Raw genomic sequence first — 25,645 nt, 5'->3', positions numbered from 1 at the left:
AAAGTTCAAATGAAAATTCTATTGATGGAAAGGAGATTTTCAACCATTTAAAGGATGTCTTAAACAATAATTTTTTTACTGTTTTTGTCCTATTTTATTATCTTGTATATACTGCTACTCAACGAGTGAGTGTTTTTTGGAATCACTTTATTTTTTTGTCATTCCATACAGCCGTCCTTCCAATTTTGATCATAATTATCTAGACTCCCTGGGAGTAGCAATGGATGAATGGATTTCAAATTTGGTATTTCGCTTTGTATAGATGGGGTTTACATTGTATGCAGTTTTGGGTGCTATTTGGTATCAACTTCTTGTACAATTATGGGGGTACACCTGGAAAGTACTATTGTTCGTGGGGTACCAATTTTCGTGGTTTTGTGACTGATCAAACCTCAAAATTTGGTTCCCAACGAAAAGGTGATTTCCATTATTGTATATACTTAAAACCTCAAAACCAGAAATTCAAGAATCCACAAACTTGTGTATCTTTCCTAATCCACGAAAATTAGTATCCACGAATTAAATTACGTTTGTTATTATAATGGGTCTACCACATAGCATATTTGACCACATTTATCTTGACTTAAATTAAGCTGTATTTTTATGTGTTCTAGGTTCAGCGACAGTTTTGAAGAGGGTTTTGATGCACACCATATAACAGCACTGCACCTAGGTGACGGGGATCCTATATCAAGCAAAGAACCTGCACGTTCATCAAGCTCCCCAGAAAGCTCACTATTTCACTTACATATCAACCCACCTGAGAGCAACAAGAACCAGAGTACACTGAGAGAACTCACTGAAACCACTGATAAACAGCTCTCAGACTCAGAACTATCATTAGTTGGCAGTGAGTCACATTTCCAGCATGTGAATAGCCTCTGTTCAACACCATCCCAATTAGAAGAAACTACTAAATCACAGACTGTAGGCAAATCATTTGTTTCTTCAACTCATTACCTTAAAGACAAATTTCCAGGTCCAAGAAGTGCCTTTAACAAAAATATATACTACGTACGTTCTAGTGGCAACCCTAACATCAACATTTCTAACAGATACTCAGGGGTCAGTGCCTTTCAAGGCAGCAAGAAGCCTTTAACACCTTTTGAAAAGAAATATTCTCATCTAGTGTCAGCTAGAAGTACCTTACCTCAGTCAAGGGCACAGAGTGCAAATAGCATACGCAAGATAGACAAAAACAATCCGAAACCTGTCACCATGAGTGGATATACCTATGCCGGAGACATGTTTACCCTGACGTCTGCATCTATGTCAAGAGCTCAGGAGAAAGAAGAGCTGCAGAAGTTAAACGATAGGTTCTCGCAGTATATTTCAAAAGTCAGGCAACTCGGGCAACAGAGTGGAAATTTAGATGCATCAACTTTTATCAAATCAACCAGAGTTCTGGAAGAAGAAGTTCAGCATCTAAAAGGCCTGTATGAAAGAGAAATAGAAAGTCTGAGGTGAGAATATTTAAGAACTTGTAGTTTAATTATGGTATGAGATAATAGAGTATGTAAATCTCGTTATCTACATACTGTAAAGCAACTTATTTTTGTGACTACTTTCTTTCACGTTTTTGGTGTTGTTGGCTAATTTCGCGAAGATTTATTTTCACATTTTTAATAAAATAATTGCTTGAACATATCATGATAGTGTCTAGGTATGCTTTTTTGCAACTATTTATTTTTGCAATAATTCTACGTCAGTGAAAGTCGCCAAAAAAAAATCGCTTGTGAAAATAAGTTGGTTTACAGTAGTGTTTAGTTCAGTGTTTAAAAAGGCAAAACCACTTTCTGTGAAAAAATACACATAAAAAAGACAGAAATATATTTCTACATGATACAAGTATTAAGAAAAGCAATTAATAAAAAAATTGCGTTGTATTGCAGTGTTTTGAGATACTGGGAGTAAACAATAAAATGCAAATTGGTCTTTGGGTTTCAATACATTCTACATCAGAAATTCCAGTGAGGCAAATGAAACTAGATTTAGACTTTAAAACCATATACTATTCTGTCAAATTTATCAATTTTCATATCCTGCCTCACGAAGTCACCAGGTATAATAATCCTATAATGAACAAGTATACTTGTATCATTTTAACAGTATACAGTTTGATGATATTGTATTATACATCGTATTTGCAGAGTACAGTTTGATGATACTGTATTATACGTCGTATTTGCAGAGTACAGTTTAATGATACTGTATTATGCATACAGTTTGATGATATTATATTATACATCATATTTACAGAATACAGTTTGATGACATTTCTAGAGAGAAAATCGCTTTACAACAACATTGCAACAAACATCAACAACTAGCTCAGGACCTGGAGGATAGGTAAGTCAATGATCTTGGGAATTGTGACAAGTACCATATGGTGGGTTATTTAGGGGGTGTAAAATTTGTTGATTGTAAGGCAAAAAAATATACAAAAAAATTGTACTGAGTAACTTTTTGGTGGGTTATTTTGGGAGTGTAAAATTTGTGGATTGTAAGGCAAAAAAATAGACCAAAAATTATGCTTAGTCAATTTTTGGTGGATGCCAAGGGCTGCACTAAATACATAAGCTCAAGGTATATATTTTGTAGAATTCATTTTGGAGTTTTAAGACAGACTGCTGAAACACCTTAAAATTAGCACCCCATGAAAATTACACACTATACTGTATATATTTATATCTAGCCGAGAGTCTGCTAGAAAGACTGCTTTTATGCAGTAAGAAAAAAAAATGTTTCCACAAGTTCAAAATTTGATTAAAGAGTTATCAAGGGAACCAAGATTCTAGGGGAAGTCAAAAGAATGTAATCCAGAGACAAAGACCAGTTATGGAAAACAGACACACACAACAAAGAACATAAAATTACCAAAATAATACAAAGTAACAAAAGTAAATGAGCAACTTCGACTCCACAAAAACTGTGAGCATGGACCAGGTGCACCGGTAGGGAAATATAAACAACTGAGATAATTTTTGTTCACTTACCTAGAAGACAGATAAACATTTTTGTTTAAAATTTGCTATAAACAAGTGTACACTGAAACTAAAACCCTGAATAAATTGAATACCTGTCTAAACAAGACACTTTTTGAAGACCCTGTACATCAGAATCACTGTAAAAAGACAAGAGTTTCCATATCACTTATACAAATTGAGATATGATTTCATTGACATGCACTGAAAATGATCATTTCAAGGGCAGATTACTCATTTTTCTATCATTTTACTGAACAATTTCTTAACAAATCCAGTGATGCAGAGGTCATATAATAGTCTTTTCAAAAATAGAAATCATACTTAAGTGAATTTATATTGTCAGATCGGTGGGTTTTTGAAAAGCATGTTTCTGATTTCTCCCATTTGGCCTGGTTCTTACAAAACACTTACACTTAAGTTTTCTCCTTAAATGTTATATCAGGTGGGTACAAATGCTTATGATTTGTGTTAATGTGGTATTGAACTTTGAAAAAATAACCACATACAGGAAACTGAAAGTCTCTTATAGAATTGAATATACAAGGTAACATAGTAGAATTGCTGTTTCAACATGACCATGTACTGGTATTCAAAAAAATACTTTTTTCTTCAAATTGTAAAGTTTTAGCATTCAGCTTTATATTGTATTTTAAAATTCAGCGGTATTGTTAATGTTAAATTTCTAAACAAGGAAAGAAAACTTTGTAGAAGTGTGATACTGAACATTTGACTACCTGGTGTTCCCCTAATATGAACATACATACAATATGTCTCTGAATTTGCTTTAAAACCCAATAGATGTATTATCTCTGGTTACTGTTTTGCCAATATCAAGGCACTAAAAGTTTCAATCTTTGATCTTTGGACCATGATGATAAATATAGTGCAAACTCTTTAAAATCTGGTCTATGATATAAAAAATCAAAGATTCTAGGCAATAAATTCCCCATTTTTCATTTCATTCTGGTATAAAAAAGAAAAAAAAAACATGATTAGAGTTTTGAAAAAAACTGGTAAGTTAGAAAAATCTAATGCACAAGACCTAAAAGTAAGAATCTGGCAAAATAAGAAAATCTGAAGCATGCCTATCCCATAACCTGACAGTATTTTTTTCTCTCATTGGTGTCTTCTCTATTTGCATGGCTTTTGATAGAGTTATCTGCCTTTGAAATTGTTTTTTTTTGCAGTACATTTCAATGGCATTGGTCCTCATTTTACCAAAATTATATGGAACATCTTGTCTTTATTTTTTTATTCTAATGGAGCTAATAGTCAAAACTACACTGTATAAATGATGGGTTATTTCAGTTTATGTTTCTCCCACTGCCTGATTCATGTTCATTTTATCATCAATTTCATGTTCATCGTCTGAATATAGCTGAAATATTGCTGCTCGGACGTTAAACACCAACAAACAAACAAACAAACCCACTGCCTGATTCTTGCAGAGACTGGTGTCACTTAATGTTAAATCACTTTCTATCCATATTTGTTTGAAGTTAGAGCTATTGATAATTTGATTACTTCAGAGATATTTTCTTATGTTTGTTCCAGGTTATTGGTTGAAACAGATAAAAATAGAAAACTGGTAGACCAAATAAATAACTGCCAACAGCGAATTAGTAGTCTTGAACAAGACTTGATGCAAATTCGTACAGCTCCTCGTCCTATTGATGATGTCCCTCGCATGCAGAGAGATATGGACAATTTGACAAGAGAGAATGAAAATGTCAAAAGAAGGTAAACTTACTTTGACAAAGCAAGATTGCTAAGAACTTAGACCTGCATGAAGCTTAATTACAGTGAATAAAATGATGATGTTCAGGGATTGGAGTTGGTCTTTAATTGATTGAATTACAATCATCTGAAGAGCGCTCTGAAGTAGTTAACCGATCAATCGAGAATTCTTTGAGACTATTCAATAGAAATTGGTAGAAAGTTAAGTATTCTTTTCAATTGTCCAGTTAACTTGTAAACTACTATAGGCAGTTCATTGGATAATGGTCAAACTCTATTCTCTGAAGTTAATTGTTTCACTCACTGTAATATATTTGCTATACAAAAGGCACTTGCTTAGCTAGAAATATTTTATGATATCTTAACTACAGTTCTACAAATAAATAAAACTCTGTAATTGACACTTAAATACATTTGGATTTTCTATGTGAATTAACTCCTAAGAGCAATAATAGTTGGATTATTGTAATTTTAGTTTTCAATGTGATCTCTTTATGATGATTTTGAGGTGATAACAATAGCAAATTTAAGTCAGCCCCATTTTCTGCAATTATAAAAACTTAGTTGTAAGTTCTGAAGTTACACTATTTTATAACTAATAAATGCTAATAATTGCAAGAAAGTATATTTGATTAAATCAATATGTCTGCTATAATGTACATCTTATTTATGTGGTTGTCCATGCAAAAACCTGGCTGGGAGTGGCGCATGAAAAACTTTGTTTACAAATTTTTTTCACCCATTTCATATCACAAATGCATCCATTTTCAAAGTTGAATGTTGGTTTTAGATTAACTGCAAGGATAAAAGAGAAATAAATTACTTTGAAATTAATTGAAAAAAAAATTCAATTTGAGCAAAATTTTGTTGCTTTGTTTGGGGACATTAAAATCATTCTCTGAGCCATCTATTGCCGATTTAAAACAAACATTATACTTTTTCACATACATATAGTATATACATTGCATTGGAACAAATAATTCAATGGGATTAAGTTTACCCTGTGCCACTCATATCATAGGATCTGCCTGACTTTTACATGGATAGCCTCTTATATATCACAATCTTTATAGATGGGAGAAAGAACAGTTATTGCGACAGGAACTGGAAGAGAAGCTACATGCTTTCCATAAAAAGGCTGAGTTCGACCAACAAGTTCAAAATGAACAACAGTCAGAGCTAAGACAAAGGCTTGAGTCTGCCACTGCTACCATATTTGGATTGGAGGGTAAAGTGCTTGAGCTGAGTAAAACTGACTCTGCCATCCCTGACCTTCTGGCCAAAGTGAGAGAAGCTGCTGAGATAGAGCTTCAAAAGTACCAGTCTGAATCAGAGCAGCAGTATACTAGAAATGTAAGTACAGTAGAACCTAACATAAGGATGTCTGCTGCTCTGTTGAAAAATAAAAAAGATTTCAAAGGGTTGTGAAATCTCCTAAGCTCTTTTATACTAGAACAATATAAGATGTAAAATAAATGTGTCAGTGTGCTCATTTTTGAGATATAAGACCATCATCTATAATGTTACTCCTTAACTTTGAGTAGGTTTCCAATGATTTGTTGGATCAAACAACAGCTAAGAATCATGCAAAATGGGATACATGGTTGGACGGTCTACATATTTTTGTTTTTGATAATTTGTTTAAAATACTTAAGTAAACAGAAATTAAAATGTGGCTTTTCATTGAACCCTTGCTCATAAGAGATAAAAATTATATAGAATGCGCTATAGAATTCAAAATTAAGGGAGATAAATTTGTAAATGACGCTAAAGTACAATTGGATTTTCAATGTGAATAGGAGTGAATAACTATGCATTTCATTACATAGACCTATAAAGCAACTTAATAAAACAAAATAAAAATGTGTAGCCACATTTTACAGACTTCATGATTCTCACAAAGACTGCTACTTAACTTTTATAGATATCAGCTTTGAAAGTACAGATGGAAAATGATGCCAGTACCATTGATAGACTTGAGAGAGAGAAGAATCAAGTTCTTGGGAGTGTTGGAGACTTAAAGGCTAGGATAACTACATTAGAGGGACAGGTATGATTGGAGAGAGTAAGCAAGGAAATCAAGGTTAGGTGGTAATCAAAAGAATGTAATCCAAGGGAAAAGACCAGACATGGAAAACAGACATACACAACAAAGAACATAAAGTAACTAAAATCATACATACAAAGTAACAAAAGCAAATGAGCAACTCAGACTCCAATAAAAACTGAGAGCATGGACCAGGTGCACCGGTAGGGTAAGCATCCTCTGCTTTTCTAGAAACTCCTGTCGAGTTGCTCATAAAAAATCAAGTCCTGGGTGCTGGCTATAGTTCTTGTTTGTAATTTATAGGGTTCTTTTTATGGGCTATTTATAAGTGACTATTTTTTTTGTGAAACTTTGTGATTTTTTACTGTTTTTCACACTGCATTTAGTATGACATCTTTTTTAGAAGAGGGTAAATTAGATATTGTAGATTATATAACAAAATTGAGCCTTTTTTGGTCCTGAAGATTGCAGTATACTCTTTTGTGCTAAGTTGATGAACATGCTCCATTGCAATTGCAATCCTCATGACAAAAACAGAGCTCCATTTTTATTATAATTTACATTATCTAATTTACCTTCAGGCTTTTCTTCTAGAAAAATGTCATACCAAAATGCATACTCATTAACTATTCCACACTTTACATAAAAGGGTCTATAAGAACAATGACATTAACATGGATGTAGGTTCTTTTAAAGATAAGGTAGAGTGCAAATAAGATTTATTCTATTGATGGTCTGTTTATTGAATATTTTGTGGTGCTTTCTCTCTTATCATAAAATTTTTATTATGTTACCCCATTATTTTGTTGGGGAGACATAATGTGTTTGCCCTGTCTATCACTCTTTTGTAGACTCAACTCACTTAGAAACTACTACACAAAATTTCATGAAACTTTGTAGGTTGTTATTGTAAGACATGTTATGTAGTTGTCCATTTTACCAGGAATTTATTATCTGAATTTTGTGGGGTTATTCCCCTTTGAACTTTGGAACAGCAGGGGGCATACATTTTTGAAGGCAAAAACAAATTTTTTTTTCTAATGTTTATTTATATTATATATTTAAAAAATCTTTGAATATAATTTTGTACAATCATGGTGCATGCCAAGTAAATAAAAAAAATAGATACTGTATAACAGATAAACTTATTTACTCCTACTAAAATTTGGAAATGTTCTTTACAGCTGAAAGGAAAAAGGGATGGCATTAAAAATGGTCTAAGCTAATGATACTGTGAAGGTTGGCTCTGATGAACCAAAAATACATATAATATTTTAAAAGTGCTGTAGTTAAAAACAACTATCTGACAATTTTAATTTTCATACAAATAGACCTGATTGATTGAATTGAGATTGTTTTTCACTTATTCTAGATAAGAATGATAGAACACCAACGCCAATCGTTAGAAGAAACTTTACAACAGGAGCGTAGCAGGTCAGCTGATCAGTTACACAGTATGGAGAAACGTTTCCGTGAGGTACAGGAAGTATTATTTGTGAAGATGCAAGAGGCCAATATATCACGTGATACCAATATACCACTGAAGGCCGAAATAGAAGCACTTAAAGTTTTGTTGGAAGAGGAAGAGAAAAGGTTTGTTTAGAGTTATCTTTTCTTGTTTAATTTCCTTATTCTGGAAAAAGCTAGGTAAAAAACCCTTAGAAATTCCTGTTTTTAAAAATGTCAAAAAAAGATATAGATTTAAAGAGGTCCAATTTTTTTTTGCACCCACCTTCAATGCCATTAGTATAGCCTTTAATAAATTAAAAGTGCTGTTTAGTATCTTGAACATTTATTTACAGTGAAACCTACTTAAACTGAACCCTGAATAATCCAAAAACCTGTCTAATACTCAGCTTATTTTTTAAACACCATGAATTACCTCTGCCATAAGGATTGCCTGAATTTTATATGGATTGGTACTTGAATATTTAAACTGATACTAAACACTGTTAACTAGGGAATAAAAAATAATCATGATTAATTTAACTTTTTTTTTTACAAAAAGTTAAGAAAGGAAAATCATTTTATTATATTAATTATAGTTTAAATATACAATATAAATACACATCGATCTCACAATACCAAATTGCTTGACAGTCATGTCTGTGGTATACATTTGTATTTATATTCTTAAAATTTATGTTTTGCTTTTTTTTGCTTTTGACATAGTTTTTACCTTTTTTTTGTTACATGTACCCATGTTTCTTGCATAAACAAAACCTGGTTTTGCTTTTCCGTTGCTCACTTTTTGGGTGTTATATTTGTGCTTTTGCGGTAATTTTTTAAGGAGATCATTCATATTTTTTGTCCTAAAGGAGTATACAGTCTTTTTGCTGTTAGTCTGAGAATCATAATTTGCCATTCGTTGTTTAAAATTTGTGGTGATTCCCACTCTGTATTGGCAAGGGTTCTTCGCCACCCTATCTTGAAGTTTGTGCCATTTTACTTTAGGCATGTCTGTTGGTTTTCGGCTGTTACTCCTGTGTTATTATTATTCTGTAATATAAATTGTTTCAGCTACTTTAGCATAAAAACTTGAACAAGTAGAAAAAAGTAAATAAAATTGCATGCATTGAAATTCATGATATTGTTTTGTATGGCAAGCCAAACTGGACAAAAATCAATATTTCGTGATATTAGAAAATATTTTTTTAATATTAGAAATTCATATCCTAATATTACAAAGTCCTGATTTAGTCATATTACAAAATATCACACATTTAGTAATATTACAAATTAAATTTGCAATATTAGAAAATGAATTTGTAATATTAAAAAATTGGTCAGTATTCTTACAAAATCCGTGTTTTTTGGAGAATATTCATGCCGCCGTGGACTTGATACACTTACTGTGCCACATATATCGTCTTTATTGGAATTTGACTTCTCAATGTTCATAAAATCACAAATTTCTTCCTCCTGCAAAACAACATGACCACTACTGTGTTCCACCATTTTGATATCTGATGCCATTTTACTTTAGGCATGTCTGTTGGTTTTAAATTTGCAATATTAGAAAATGAATTTGCAATATTAAAAAATCGCTTTGCAATATTGCAAAATCAGTTACATTTTTTGATATTACAAAATGATTTTCTAATATTAAAAAATCGTAATTGAATAGAACAAATCCATTTTCTAATATTAGAAAATCAGTTGAAAAATGAATTTTTAATATTAGAAATTCAATTGAATTTTTAATGTTAAAATATGAATTTTTAATGTTAAAAAGTGAATTTTTAATGTTAAAAAATGAATTTTTAATGTCAAAAAATCATTTTTGTAATATTAGAAAACACTCATTTTTGTCCACTTTGGCTTGCCATAGTTTTGGTTTTAAACAAAATTTTGTGTTATACATGTTTTATATTGTCTATTCTGTTTTTCTTACACCCTATGTGGGGGTATATAGTGACAGGGGTGTCTGTCCTTCCTTAAGTCCTTCCTTAAGCTTCCTTCCTTCCGTTATGCAGAGGCAGACCTATCTCTTATCCATTACTCCCCCTACACTCCTGATCTGAATCAATTTGGGGGTTTCACATAGCAAAACATGGACTTTGTCATTTACATTTATGAATATGGGTCATATATGGGGGACCTATCTCTTATCCATCTTTCCTCTGACACTGCTGAATGGAATGTATTGAAAACTTTTACAGAATCTTTATTTAGTAATGAATATGTGAACCTTTTGTTTTAGAATTTTGTCTCGAAGGTCTTACATCAGCAAATATGGACTTTAATCATTCACATGAAGTGAATTTGAATGAAACTGTCATAGAATCTTTATTACAAATTACCATTGTGTACCTTCTTATTTTAGATTTTGATCCCAAATAAAGTCCAAATCTGGGGTCAGAAGTTGCATCAAATAGGGGGAGTAGGGGTATCTATTTAGTGAGCGTTGCTTTGGTTTTTCTAGTCTTAACCAAACTATTCAGTACCTTTTTTTTTTTTACAAAGACACATAAGTAAGATATTAATTTCATTGATTAAACTATGTATTGGATAGCAGAAGCAGCAAACTTATTTCAAATGTGATTTTGTAGCTGATAATGTCTTGATTTTGAAGCTATAAAGCACTCAGTGCAATATGAGATGAATCACATCCTTACTTTATAAATATTTTTCTATTCATTGAAAGTGAATTAAAGTACTATACCTTTATCTAAATAAATGGTATTGTGTTTTAAGTAGCTGTCTTTGTAAGAATCATGCAAAATCTGAAAATATGTGATACACCCTAAAAAAGGCTACATATTTTTATTTTTGTAATTAAGTTGTTTTATGGGTCTATACTATGAAATGTATAATTATTCATTCCAATCTGCCTGCTCTTAGAAGATAATCAACATTGAAAATCCAGTAGATTCTATTGTATTTGAACGTCAATTACAGAGTTATCTCCCTTAATTTTGAAATCTACAGTGCATTCTATACAATTTTTATCTCCTAAGATCACGGGTTATATGAAAAACCACATGCTAATTTCTGTTTACTATGACATTTCAAACAAAATATCAAAAATAAAAAGATGTAGGCTTTTTACCCATGAATCACATTTTGCATGATCCTTAGCTGGAATTCTACTTACACAGAACAATCAGTGTGAACAGGGCAACTTCTCTGTTTTCAGTACTATCTTCAGCTTAACTGTTGTCCAGATTAAACATACATTGCTTTATATACTCAATAGTCACGTGCTTATCTGTAAATTTATAGTTTATATTTTTGGATTATGACTCAGTTGCATTGATAATGGAAATATCAAAAAAATAAACTTTGTAAAACTTTAAACTTTATTGTTAACATTGCAGAAAGAACATCAGTATTAGTCATTCAATATAAAACATTAAACAAATGTTGAACTGAAAATCTTTAGGGTTTTTAAACAGAAGCTGATCCAGAGATTTTGAAAGGGAGGTTTCCAGAAAGGTTTTAGGAATAAGGGGGGTTGCAGATTATTATTTGTTCATTCCAGCTTTGCATAAAATTAGCAAAATTTTCAAACAAAACTGGGGAGGAGGGGGTACAATGGATTCCACTTAATTGCATACCTGTTAATTGCATTAAAACTCATAAACAAAAACGCTTCCCATTTTATCCATAACAAAAGTCCTCTTATTTGCATGCAGGGGCGTAGCTAGGCCTGTTTTAGTTGTACACAAAATTATGGCGAGGGGTCTTGGGGGGGGGGGGGGGTTGCTCAAGGCCCCTAGTGAGTCCAGCACGGTAAAGCCCTGAGGGAAACTCCTGAATTTTAACGATTTTGGAGCCAGTTTTTATGTATTAAAAAGGATGTGTCATTGCATAAAACCTTTATTTCATCTTTAAAATGTGTGTTTTTATTTTTGTTACTTTTTCCGAAAGCACGCAACTGCGTATTTGCGTATAGGCAGCTACACCCCTGGCATAACGTTAGGCCAAATATGAGAAAATTGCTCTTAGCTGCATAATTGTTTTTCAAAATTTCTTGAAATGTACCGATCAAATGTAATATGATGAAACTGACACGAAAAACATCGTGTTGATTATAACTATAAAATAGAAGGTTCATCCTTGAAATTTTCGGACACTATTAAAAGTACCTGGGTGTCAACATATCTTCCAACCTACGATGAAAAAAAAGTTGTCAGAGGTTACCAATAAGGCCAAACATATTCTCAGTATGCTTAAAAGAAATCTGTACTTTTTGTAACAGAAATGTAAAGGAAATGTTTGACTGATACTTGAGTCTGCTGGAACAATATGGTACCTGAGCAGTCAATATCTTGCACACGTTTTATTACGCATAACTACAACTTTGAGGAAGTGTCTTTGACAAACATTATGAAAGAATTGAACTGGAAATCTCTGACAGATTGCAGATGAGAGCATAGATAAATACTACTCTATAAAGGATTAAACGGATTGGCAAATATACCAACTGTAGATATTACACACAACACAAGACCAAATCGTAACAGACAACAGTCAACAGTTCTACATTCCATATGCCCGTATGGATGTTCTTAAATTCAGCTTTAATCCAGCACTTTTTCTGATCTTATTCAATCCACATGCCTGGACTAAATTTATTGATACTTGACTCATGTGCGGTGCATAAATGTCTTAGGATGTTGCACCTTTATCGTTGAAGATGAATAAGACCTAAATGGATAAAACGACACTACATTGTTAGTGAAATACATGAGTTTTCTTAAGAAATTTTTTTTTACAATAATATTTTCTCTTTCTTTTGAATAGACGCTAAAGCAATCTAAATCTAAATAGACATGAGAAAAACACCACATAAACATGAAAGGAGGTACACCTTGGGTAAGGGCCATAACTCATGAAATCAGTGATATGTTTGTATCACATTCAGTTTCACTAAAGTGCTTCAAGCATTCATTCGAAACAGAATGAAATCAGTCCAAGTTACTTTGATGCTTACATGAGATTGATGTAAAATGCTGAATACAAACATTCCAATGATTTGTAAGAGTTGTGTCCCTTACCGTAGGTCTTCCTCCTTAAAACATCAGGTATTTTCCTTTGAAATAACAATTTCTGTTATTTGCATAATTTTTTCAGACAAATAGTTATGTGATTAACAGGAACACTGTACTAAAGAAAGGAATTCCCCCTTTTCCAGATCTGCAACTGTTTAATGACAGGTGCATGTATGCATATGCATGTGATCTTTCTGGGTTGGACAGAAAATTCCATATGGTTTGGTATTTTGAAATTCTGATGGTTTTAGTTTAGAATATAGGAATATCATGACATAGAGTTTTAACTTCCTGTTTTTTCTTACAGAAAATCAAGGTAATCTCAACAATCCTTTACACTTTGATGTTTACCTCCTAAAATAATAGTGTGATAACCCCTAACCAGAATAATGTGAACTATGGACATTTTACACAAGTTATCTATAAAAAATATCCTGTTTCATAGATAGAGTTATTTGTAAAAATTCCATTGTTATTAATTTCCAGTATTCTTTCACATTTTCAAGCCTCAATGTTTAACTTATCTACTCAGTGGAGAATCCAGATAATGTAAAAGAGAATGAGTTGGAGGCTTTAATTTGCTCAGTTTTGCCAAAATTTTTTTAAATTAAGAAAATTTTACAGCAAAGAAGAGGGGGAGGGGGTGTTATTCCAACCCCAAATCATGTCTGGATCTCCACTTTGTAATGAATGCTGTGTGGCATTTACAAAAAATCATATATCTGCCTTCAGTTATCAAACAAAAATAGTGTCATCTATGAAATAAACAAGAATATTTTGAATTCCAAGCACTGTTTTAATCTTTGAATTTTTTTGCACTTCAATCATTTTTGGTTTCAGATTAATTTTCTTCAAGTTGTTTTCCCCAAATCTTTAAAAATAACTTTCACTTGACTAACGTATCACTATACATTCCTACTACTGTATTTGTTTTATCCTAAAATAAATGCCTTCGTATACAAATGCAAGGTGTGGATCGGGGTTTTTGAATTTGCCTGCCGATTTGTATAACAGTAGCTTGCAGGGAGGGCTATTCCAGGCAGTATTGGGATAAGGGAAGTAACCCAAAGGTGACATTGTGTTCAGAGAAAGCATGAATACATTGAATGCTATATTGTCTGTAATAAGAAATACATGTATACAATGGAATTATTGTAAACCTTTGTAAATGACAATTATTACAACAATAAACCATAGTTGAAATAACAAGTCCTATACACATGCATACAATTCTAAGATGATATTTACATGACGTGCTTGGTGTAGAGTATGTTATACTGGAATACCTCATGCCAAATAACAGAACCATATTTTAATAAAAAGTCTGTAGTCCATGTAAACTTATGATAAATATGACTGAAATTGCAAGAACTTCTATATATGAACATGAAGTAAGTTACATTTAGCAAACCAATTTAGTTCAGGAAGTTTTGTCTTAACATAATTGTGTTAAATCCTACTTTCATTTCAGATTGAATGCTCCAATAGACGAGAACAGTACCAGTCAAAAACAGAAAAGTCAACAAGTGATCACAAGTACAGATCTACAGACCACAAATCAGCCTGTCACTGATGCCCGAGCAACACCTACTTATGTCAGTTCTCCGCCTCCAGTACAAACTTCCAATATCTTCACAACTTACCCTCCTCAAATGTCTTCATCTTACCAAATACAGCCATCAATGTATCCTCCTCCAACAACATCCATAGCGTACCCTCCCCAGACTTCTGGTTACTCTGTAGAACCTCTACAGATGACCGATCCAGTCTACAGTGGTGTCCAGAGTGAGTTTGAAACATCTGGTCCACCTGACTTCCCCATCAGTGCTACCAGATATCAATATGAGACTACACCCAGTGTTAACAAGTTACAGATTGAACCATCACCTCCAGTGACCCCAAGACCTGTTGGACCTGTTGTCAGGGTCAAATCTGCTCCAAGTGAGTGAAAATTTTATGTTTCTTTAGAAAACGCATTGGAAACCCACATTAATTACACATTGCCTGGTAGGAAGGCAGTGTAGCAGAACCAACTGTGGGTTTATGATGATGTAAAAAAAATTATTTCTGTGTAACATGATTTAAACCTTTTTACGGTACTCTTAATGATATTGTTGTGTTCTTTTTTATTCTGGTTTTGTGGTATGAACATTTTTGCAAGATATTTGTATTATATAATAACATTACACTTGTATATTGTTTTTTGTGAACATAGTTTCATATTTTGGCACTGTTTTGGTATTGTAATGGGCTCACATTGGATATTTTTAGTACCATTCTGTGTAAGAATCAACCAATGGGTGGCACATCCTAATTCTCAATTTGGTCTTTTTTGCTTCAAATATATTTAATACATCTAGAAAACAACTGAAAAGCTATTTAAAATTATCCTGAAGTGCTGTGATGTAGATATTTTTTGACTGCTTATAGTTTGAAAAAGTGTGGACAAACTTTCAGGCCATTATTCCATAGTGCATTTTTCAAGTAAATTTGACCTATCAACATCTTAAAAAGGCAAATTTTACATTTTGAAGGTTATTTCTGGAGGTTTTGAGGTATAAATACTTGATTAATGCAATAAATTCTGGTTTTTTTCTTCATATGCCACACCTTATACACATTTTGCCTGATTCTTAGACAGAGAAGTACTTAAGTTCGTGAAATGAAAAATCCAATGTAGGACTTTGAATATGTACATAGGATAAATTAAAAATCAAATTCTTTTTCTACAAGAAAATAATACCCCAAAAATAATGATTTACCAAAAACAGTACTTTTTTTACAATATTGTGTTGAGAAACTGATTGATATTAATCCTTAAGCACAGATTTTAAGTGTCAGTTTTTGTAAGAATCAGGCAAAATGGGAAAAATCAGAAACATGCATTTCAATATCCCACTGATCTGACAATATAATTTCACTCAAATATGCTTCCTCTATTTGAAAAGACTATTATTTGCTTGAAAAATTTTCAATAGAATGTTGGTAAAATTCGGTTATTGACAGAGTTACCTGCCCTTTAAATGTTCATTTACTCTGCATTTCAATGAAATTATAACTCAATTTACCAACATGATATGGAAAATCTTGTCTTTTTTTCTTGATTCAGATGGTGCAAATAGTCAAATTAAACTTTCAAAATGGTGGGTTTTTTCATACCATGTTTCACCCACTGCCTGATTCTTATAGAGACTAAAACTTATGAAATTAAAATAACGCTTACCATGAAACAAATTACTATGAACATAAACATTTTCACAGATTCTTTCAAATGATGGGTACAAATGTTCACAGGTTTAAAAATTAAGTAGGCTTTGTTAGTGAAAAAAATTTTGAGATACAATTTTTTCATACTTTTTGACCAACACATAAATAGAAAAATCACAATGTAATAGGTATACTGAATTCAGTACATTTTGTTGTTTTTTGTGCCTTAGATGAACGGCTGAGAAGAAGTAAAACATTTAGTGGAGGAAGAGGTATAGATAGCCCTGTCATATAGACACAATCCCTTCATCATCATTACATTTTAGAACCTCACCTTCCACGATATTAATGCACTGTCAACATTCTCAATTAGATTTTTGGAAAATTATGCCTTAAATCAACAAGTTGATGTTATACGGAATCATCTTGTCCGTCCGTCATTCTGTCTGACTGAATTTCGTCACGATTTTCTTGGCTTCCGATGGACGGATTGGTTTCAAAACTGATATGTGGCTTCGTGCTTCATATAGATTGAGTTTAAGTTGTAAACAGTTTTGGCTGCTGCCCTATATTAACTTCCTGTTTTGTGGGACTTTACATTTTTTGCTAAATAGACTAATGGAGAAAATTTTTTTTCAATATAATCTTGGCTCCCAATTGATAGAATGATTTCAATTTTTTTTTTTTTTTTGAGGCATACATTTGTAAGTGATTTTTGTTGCTCTCCAATGTCAACTTCCTGTACAAGTGGGGGTATGTTTAACATGAATACATGTGCAGCTTCATATTGTTTTCATGTTAGTCATTACAATTAACTTGTATTTCTTGTTTCACATTCATGTTGCACAACTGTTGAAGTAATTGTGATTGAATACATGTGTGTTGTTTTACAAATCTAATAAAAAGACGTACCGCTATCAATGCATATGATAAGTGAATCCTTAAATTGATGAATGGATAAAATCAAACATGTTTCAAAGAGAAGAAACAAAAAAGAAAATTGAAGTAGAAAACTAAACACAGTAGGATAAATAGCCAACAAAAGAGAAAATATAACTCTTCAATAATTTTTTAAGGAATGAATTCACTTTTGATTAGAATTTTCATACTGGAGGAGATGTGCTCAGCTGTAACGCACCTTAAATCAGTACTCATAGGTGATTTAAAGGCAGTCATTTCCTTTTTTTCTTCAACACAGTTGGTATATTTTCGCTTTTTACCCTTTCACTTTAATGACTTAATGGCCTTAAAAAAAACTGAATCGAAAATTAAAGTTATTTTCTTGAATGAGATGTTGAAAATTTTAAGCAAAAAGAACAAAGATTTACTGTGTCAGCTATCTTTTTTAAACACAGTACTTGTCTTTTTTTTTAATCTATGAATAGTTCATTGTACCCAATTTTACTTTTCCTTATCAAATATAAATGTTTTTAGAATGTTTATTTTACATTGTATGTAACTGCATGTAAGATGGTTACTTATGCACTGTTGATACAAATGACAGTATTTGCATGACTATATCTAAGATTTGAAGTTCATACATATGTTCATACATATATACTTAGCATTATTTTTTTTCTATGAAAATTTAACTGAATTCCATGCATCAAAGTCAGTTCTTTTTATAACATCAAAACTTCTCTCAAACTTCAGAACAGAATTTCATGAAACTTGGTATGTAGCAATAGCACAATATGTAGTTGTACATATTATAAGAAAATTTTCATTCCTAAAATTATGTTGGAGTAATGTCCCTTGTAACATAATTTCCTGATCAGAACTTGACTTCTGCAGCCTGTTGTTTCTCTTGAATTGCTATAAAAGTTGATATACAGGATGAACACTACATACGTCTAACTGCACTTAAGTATTTTTTACTGAAATAACCTTGGATTTATTTTAATGAAAATTAATAGTTTGCATGCTAGATTTTTTGGCATGGGACGTCTATCTGCATGAGTTATCTCCCTTTTTAGACTTTAAGCAGTATAGAATCATTAGACAAAAAGTGGAAAGTTGTAAGGCTTTAAAGCATGTCCTTTAAATACTTTGATTTTTTTCTAATATAAAAGCAAATACATCTTTTTTGTACTAAATGTAATTTTTTTTTTCTGACACAGTCAGTATAGTTTCGCTTTTTACCCTTTGACCTTAAAGATGCTATATCCATGGAAACGTAAGTCACCTGATCAAATTTCTCGATTGGTCAGATATTGGTAACTTAGGGGCATTAAAAAAAACTATCGAAAATTGAAATTGCATGCCATGAGTTATTTCCTGAATGAAATGTAGAAAATTTTAAGTAAAAAGAACAAATTTTAGTGTGTTGCCTATCTTTTTTAAAGATAGTACTTATTACTGATGCTGCTAAAACTATTATAGAAGAGTGGTAAAGAACCTTTTTGATTGGCTTAAGCTTAAAGTAATGAGTATTGTCTTTCATGGATAAAATATTTGAATTTGCTTAACTGACTTATCATGCCGACTTCATAGAACTGTCAGTCGTTTGGTCTGACAAACTATAAAAACACGATGGTACAATATTTTGTTACCAGATGATGTAAATTTTCTTTGTTTAAGAATAAAATATCGATCAGACCTTTAGTTAGAAAGATGTTACCTACAAGTGTTTGGTTGTACAGACAGACAGACAGACACCGAATGTCTGATTGTGTCACAATAAGTTATTCTTGTACTTTACTGCTTCTTACAGCAAGTGGAAGAAGTGGACAAGTGTCTCTAGGTCAAGGAAAAGATTATTTCGATGAAATGTTCCGTGACCTTACTAGCCAGACGATAAACACCTACACTCGCCCAAAGAGCAGTCCGTCAGACCGTTATCCCACAACAACTCATGACTACACAACAGCTACTAATAGGTAAGGGATAATGATTATTAAAAATAAAGATTGTTGCATAATAACTGAAGCGTGTCATTTATAGAGTGTGGTTATCTAAATTGAAATTTACTGCAAGTATTTTACATAGCTAACTTCAGGGAACAGAGTTGGTCTTCTTTTGACAGAATTACCATTACCTGATGATATGTCTTCCGTAGTTTACTGGGCAACTAACAGATTAAGTATCCTTGGGAATGATAGAAAGTTTAAATCTCCTTGTCAGTTATCCGGTTAAAAACTGAAAGCAGTACATCAAGTAATGGTGACATTGACCAACTCTGTTCCATAAACTTACCTATGTAACTCACTGTAAATATGGATGAGTGTATATTTTTCCTGAATTAACAAATTGGAATTTCCTCTTTTATAAGGACTAAAATTTATGAACAGAATACTGATATTGTCCTTTTGAGATGGGTCCTAAATGTTTTTTCCCCATTTTATTATGATGAGGTGATTTTGAAAACAAACAAAAATGAATCTCATAAAAAGTTAAATGGTTTCTTTTAAATCTTTTTATGGCAGGCCATGCTTAGTTGTTTTATCTCTTTGTTTTGTGCATTTATTATTTATTGATAATCTGTCAAAGTAACAAACAAATTCCTTTTGATGTTCCAAATATTGCCCCAAACACTATATTTCTTGGGCACAGACCATTTTCTTTTCTGGGGGGGTGTAGGATTGTATGTTGAGTTAGAATTTTTTTTTCACTCAAACACGAAAATAATAATTTTTTTCTGTGGCAACTGAAATTAGAAAGTTTTTTTCTTGAAAATCTACAATATTATGTAATGGGGGAAATATTGATTCATTTTTTTTCTGTCCATGGCTGAGAAAAAAAAAATTTGTTGGGTCGAATTTCAAATTTTGAAAAATTTTATCTTTTTCAAAATAATCCCCGTCCCCCCCAGTATAAAAATGGTCAGTGCCGTAACAATTCAATCAATGGGAATAATAATGGTAATATCGGTACTATTGCATAAGTAATAACAACTAGGTAATAAATTTGTTCAACATTCAGAAAGTCACGTCGTATTGTTTGGCGAAGAATGTAAGTTTGAATTTTGTAGTTTTGGTATCTAATATTTACTGTAGTTGATATTGCCAGTCTCATATACATGTACATGTAATTTTTATTGAGATATAAAAATGTTTTTATGTTCATCTGTAGCTGCGTGTAGGGATTTCTTATTAACAAAAATGTATCAAGATAAATTTTAAAAAAATATAAACAAAATGATGTAGAATAAATTTTGGTGAAGCCATTTACATGTATATATTTTTGTAACTAAAGATGAAAAAAATTCTACAAATTGCCTTTTGTCTTAAAGCTGAGATTTTACATTTGAAAATTCAAAGGGAGATAACCAGAGAAAAATATATTATTGACTTTCAACCCTGTGTAGATAGTTGGATTTGGTGCTCCAGTGGTTGGGTATTTCATTGTTTGATGGAAAATTGTGTTCATTTCACACATGCTTCCAATTTATGCAGGAAAAAAACAATAAAAGCCTTGACCCCTTTTTTTCTTCCTTCAGTAAAAATCAGATTAAGTTATGCCCAAAGTTCATCCATTAGTCTTCAGTTCTTTTGTTACATTTTTTCTGTGTTTGGGTATCGCAATATTGGTATGAAACTTCTACATTGGTCTTTGATTTATTGAAACCAGGCACCTTGCTCTTCTACTTCCCATATTCCAACAGTAAATTTACAGATACTTGATTCAATAATAAAAGTAGTAAGTTTATGCAACAGGGGCTCACATCTATCAAATTTTAAAGTGACCCTCCTCAGGTAAGATTCATTTAGGTTTTCCATTGGTACATCTACCTATAAATTCCTACTTTAAATCTCAGAATCAAGTTCCATGACTTCACATAAAGTTCTCAGAAGTTTAATTAGTGAATTTCAAGATAAAATTAAAATGAATTTTATCATATCTTTTTTAAGGCATTGGTTAGTATATGGCTAAGTAATCAGATCACTGCATATGCACTTTTAACATTGCTGCAAAAACTCTCATATGATATCTACATGTATAGTGTACAACTCAAATCATATATCTATACTAGTCCAAAACTAATGAATGGTTTAGTATTACTCAAAAGTATACTTTTGATTGAGGGATACAAATTTTCATGTTCTACCTGTGTTGTTCTAATCATGTATGTAAAGGACTTGGTATGATAAGACCCAAATTTGGCCCCTACCCCCTTTTGCACGTTTGGAAATTAGAACTTTGATATCCAATTGTTTAGAATGTTAAATGAATTACTTGGTATGTTCAAACACATTTATAAGCATATTATCTTACAATGATTGAAAATATGATGTCCAAAATTTGGCAAATCTGCTAATTTTCTATTCCAAAATTAGGCTCTTTATGGAACATTTTTGCAATCTTTTTAGTGCCTCCACCAACTTCACCAAAATTATTGTTAATAATTTCTAAATGCCACTTTTAAAGGAGTCCAAATCAGTTATTTTATTACAGTTATCCATGGGTCATGTTGGCAGAGACCTTTGAAAATAACAAATTAAGCATAGAAAATTGGTATTTTTTCCTATTTTTTCCAGATTTAGGCTTCCACAAAACTGAATATTAATGGAATTGTGAAAATTTAAAACAATAATAGGAAAATCTTATTATCCATTCCACATATTACATTTTTTTCACAGCTAACATAAAATTTTCTATGGTAATGTCACAGCTAACGTCAAATTTCCTGTGGTAATGTCACAGCTAACGTCAAATTTTCTATAGTAATGTCACAGCTGTCGTCAAATTTCGTGTGGTAATGTCACAGCTGACGTAAAATTTCCTATGGTATTGTCACAGCTTAAGTCACATTTCCTGTGGTAATGTCACAGCTAATGTCAAATTTTATACTTAAGACATTTCATGCATACAACTGGAAACAATAACGATTTTGGCTAAAACCATGAAAATTTATATACTTACCTCAAAATAAAATTCTTTCTCAATGTCTTAGATTCTGGTATCAAGTATTTAAAAATGTACTTCAAACTTATTTTTTTAATAAAAGAAGGGGCGAAATTATATGGCCTCTATCATACCTTATTTTTTCAACCTCAGTTATCATTTAAGTAGCAGTCTACAATAATCAAACTGGAGGGGTTCATGCATGTCAAAAACACACAAACTTACTTTTATTTCTAATTCAGAGAGAGTTACAGACCACATACATGTAACCAGTCTTAGTTTGTCATTCCAATGTTGCAATACTGAGATAAAAAAATAAAAAAAAATTATATAGATTGTACATTAAATTGGCATTTTGCAAGAGTTATTGTTCTTGTTTTGGTTTGTGCTAGTATGAGATGACTGTATGATTTTCTAAAAATACAGATCTACATACAAAAAAGACTATTCTTATGTAAAATCAGTGGGTTTTTTCTACACCATAAATCACTCTACCATAGGCAATGTCTGAATTTTATATGGACTAAAAAACATGTACTTAATCATAGAAGGAAATCCACAAATTAAAAATTTCAAGTTTTCATATTCACAAAAAATGAAGGAAAAATTAAATTTTTGACTGAAGTTTTATTTCCTATAGTAATGTCACAGCTAATGTCAAATTTCCTGTGGTAATGTCACAGCTAACATCAAATTCCTATGGTAATGTCACAGCTAACATCAAATTTCATGTGGTTATGTCACAGCTAACATCAAATTTACTTACCTCAAAATAAAATTCTTTCACAATGTCTTAGATTCTGGTATCAAGTATTCTGTCTATAGTATAGGCTATCTCAGTACTCATGTAGTTGTTTACCAATTATGGGATTTTTTGTCAGGTTACACTTGTGCAATGGTGAACATTGGTCGGGAAGGCAGCGGGCAGGGAGGGAAAATATTATCTTTACATTTTTCTCCTTCCTGTTTACAGCAACCCGGCCATTCCTGTCTTTTATCCATTTTTTTTGGGTAGCAGTTGAGTTTGTTCTGTCAAAAAGGTTACTGAAAAACATATAATATTTGTGAGCCATTTATTTCCACTAATTTCGCAATGCAAAGTCGGCACGATTTCTCTTCTTTATGAAATTTATATCAAATGAGTGTTAGTGCCCAAAATATGTTGTAGTGAAATTGAATTGATATCCTAAAATATGAAAGTAAGAATCAGCATAAATACAAATGTAATAAATTGGTTTACAACATATTGTATCTATGGTTTTTGAGAATATATGTATTTTCTATAATTTATGAATGCATTTTTGATACACCAGGAACCCAACAAGGAAAAAATCTATGAGAATACAGAAAGATTATGTATTTAGGTATGGGTTAATTACTCAAACCCTGTTTTCCTTGACGAACCCAGTTAGTTGTTAGAAAGTTTAAAAAAAATTGTTGTTTTTGTTAGAATTTACTAATACTTGTTGAATTTAACCAAAATCTTCATGAATGTGCCTTCCTTGTTAATAATTACCTGACAATTTTTGTATTTTTTCAAAGCTACCAGATTGATTTTAAGTATGACTTTTCTCTGCTAATTTGTGTTGTTATATTCTTCACTAAATTTTTCATGCACAAATTAAGATTGAATTGTCTCCCTTTGCTTGCCTTTTCATAACTTTTAGAGTATTTCAAAGCTCTGACCATGACTATATTGACAAGAAATTTAGAATGAAAAACATTTTCAGACACAGTTCTTTAATAACTAAGAGCAATGTTCATTATACTTAAAAATTTGCTTATTTTTTTTCCAAATTGTTTGTATCGTGATTTTTTTTTACTTAAGAGACTGTATCTTGTAATCAAATGTCTATATTACATGTACAGTATTAGTTTTTTTTTCTCAAAAGTACATAGCAAAATAATTTTGATTTGAATTGTCTTTTATTCATGCTTTATACATTTATACATGCTCAAAATACAGAGTTGAAATACCTGTTTCAAGCATGCTTCCTTGCATGATAGACTTCTCGTATTTACTCCCTTACCAATAGCAAACCCACTATATATTATGCTGTTCATATACCCTAATTCTTAAGCAGCGCTTCAGCTAAGAATCATGCAAATTAAAGCATTTCAAACAAAATACCAAAAATGAAAATATGTAGGCTTTCCAACCATCACATTTTACATGATTCTTAGCTAGAGTGCTGCTTAATCACTGTGTGCACATAATATGTACATGTACCAGTAGACACATACACTGCTACATACATTGAGTATAGTATCTTACTGGTATAATGCAATCATTTGTAATGTTTCAGAGAAATTTGTAAATTCGAAGAATTTTATTGTTGATTTAAAAAAAAAAAAGTATGGGTAAAATATAATCATAAGCGATGATATCATACTCTATAAGTATATTAAGTCCTGGATACCAATTTTTCATGGATTAGGGAAGAAACACAAGTTCATGGATTCATGAATTTGTGGTTTTGAAGTTTTCAGTATACACATCAATGGAAACATCCTTTTTTGTTGGGAACCAAATTTCTTGGTTTAGCCTCCCCACGGAAACCACGACAATTGGCACCCCATGAACAATAGTACTTTCACATTAGTTGAAAATCATATCTTATGACACATTTTACATTTTCAGCATATGACTTTTTGTTGAAAGGACTATAAATATATGTACATGTATTTCAAAGCATAAAGGACAAGGTATTTGCATAATACATGTACAATAATTTTAAGTTATTTTTCAGTATTATTATATTGTGGATGTTGAATTGAGTATTTTAAAGTCAGTGCAGGTGTTCTGTTACCAAATGGGTGCACTTGACTTATTGGTTATAAAATTTAGAAACTTACCATAAACCCTTCTTAAAGTGCTGTTTTGCATAAAATTTGCAACTACTGTTCAAAACTGTGAATGATTCTTTGTAGTTTAAGGAATACATTGCACTACCATTTGCAGATCTTTTCATGGAATTAAGATTGATAACATAAATTCAAATTTTAAACTGACCCTACTGGTGCACCTGGTCAATGCTCCCAGTTTTTAGTGGAGTCTTGGTTTGTTCAATTACTTTCATTTCTCTCTAGATGTTATTGTAGTTGTTTCATGTTATTTGTTGTGTGTGCCTGTTTTCCCTGTCTAGTCTTTATCCTTGGAATATATTATTTTGATTTCTGCTTGAATCTTGGTTCCCTTGTTTTCTCTTACAAATTGTGGGACCCTTATTGACGACTTATATACAACTCTTGCTCCTGTGTTTAGTTCAAGTCATTGGTTTAATTCTTTTGAAAATTAAACCCTTAATGTTGGTAAATACCCAATT

The 25,645-nt window shown here is 31.7% G+C and overlaps 1 protein-coding gene and 1 long non-coding RNA gene across 12 annotated transcripts in view; one reads left to right on the top strand and one right to left on the bottom strand.

Moving 5' to 3' along the window:
* Positions 1 to 25,645, top strand: part of LOC148610396 (uncharacterized) — a 61,784-nt gene that overhangs the window by 14,147 nt on the left and 21,992 nt on the right. For 9 of the 11 annotated variants that reach the window (XM_088543013.1, XM_088543015.1, XM_088543012.1 and 6 more), the window contains 9 exons: positions 615 to 1,463; positions 2,260 to 2,349; positions 4,542 to 4,727; positions 5,798 to 6,077; positions 6,649 to 6,774; positions 8,144 to 8,364; positions 14,740 to 15,209; positions 19,189 to 19,354; positions 23,862 to 23,879. In XM_088543013.1, the coding sequence (XP_088399139.1) occupies positions 615 to 1,463; positions 2,260 to 2,349; positions 4,542 to 4,727; positions 5,798 to 6,077; positions 6,649 to 6,774; positions 8,144 to 8,364; positions 14,740 to 15,209; positions 19,189 to 19,354; positions 23,862 to 23,879 (2,406 nt within the window). Of the gene's footprint in view, positions 1 to 614; positions 1,464 to 2,259; positions 2,350 to 4,541; positions 4,728 to 5,797; positions 6,078 to 6,648; positions 6,775 to 8,143; positions 8,365 to 14,739; positions 15,210 to 19,188; positions 19,355 to 23,632; positions 23,684 to 23,861; positions 23,880 to 25,645 lie in introns of all 11 variants that reach the window. The other 2 variants (XM_088543019.1, XM_088543009.1) reach the window with 2 other exon arrangements.
* Positions 8,784 to 11,495, bottom strand: LOC148610397 (uncharacterized). The gene is made up of 2 exons (XR_015914825.1): positions 11,369 to 11,495; positions 8,784 to 9,270 (listed from the first exon to the last, which is right to left on the bottom strand). It is a non-coding gene; the product is annotated as an uncharacterized LOC148610397 (long non-coding RNA).

The sequence above is a fragment of the Perna viridis genome, chromosome 8 (assembly GCF_037379345.1).
Source record: "Perna viridis isolate PV_CMFRI_1.1 ecotype Kerala chromosome 8, ASM3737934v1, whole genome shotgun sequence".
Lineage (NCBI taxonomy): Eukaryota > Metazoa > Mollusca > Bivalvia > Mytilida > Mytilidae > Perna > Perna viridis.
Note: the sequence above shows the minus strand (reverse complement) of the source record. Positions and strands in the feature narration are given on the sequence as shown.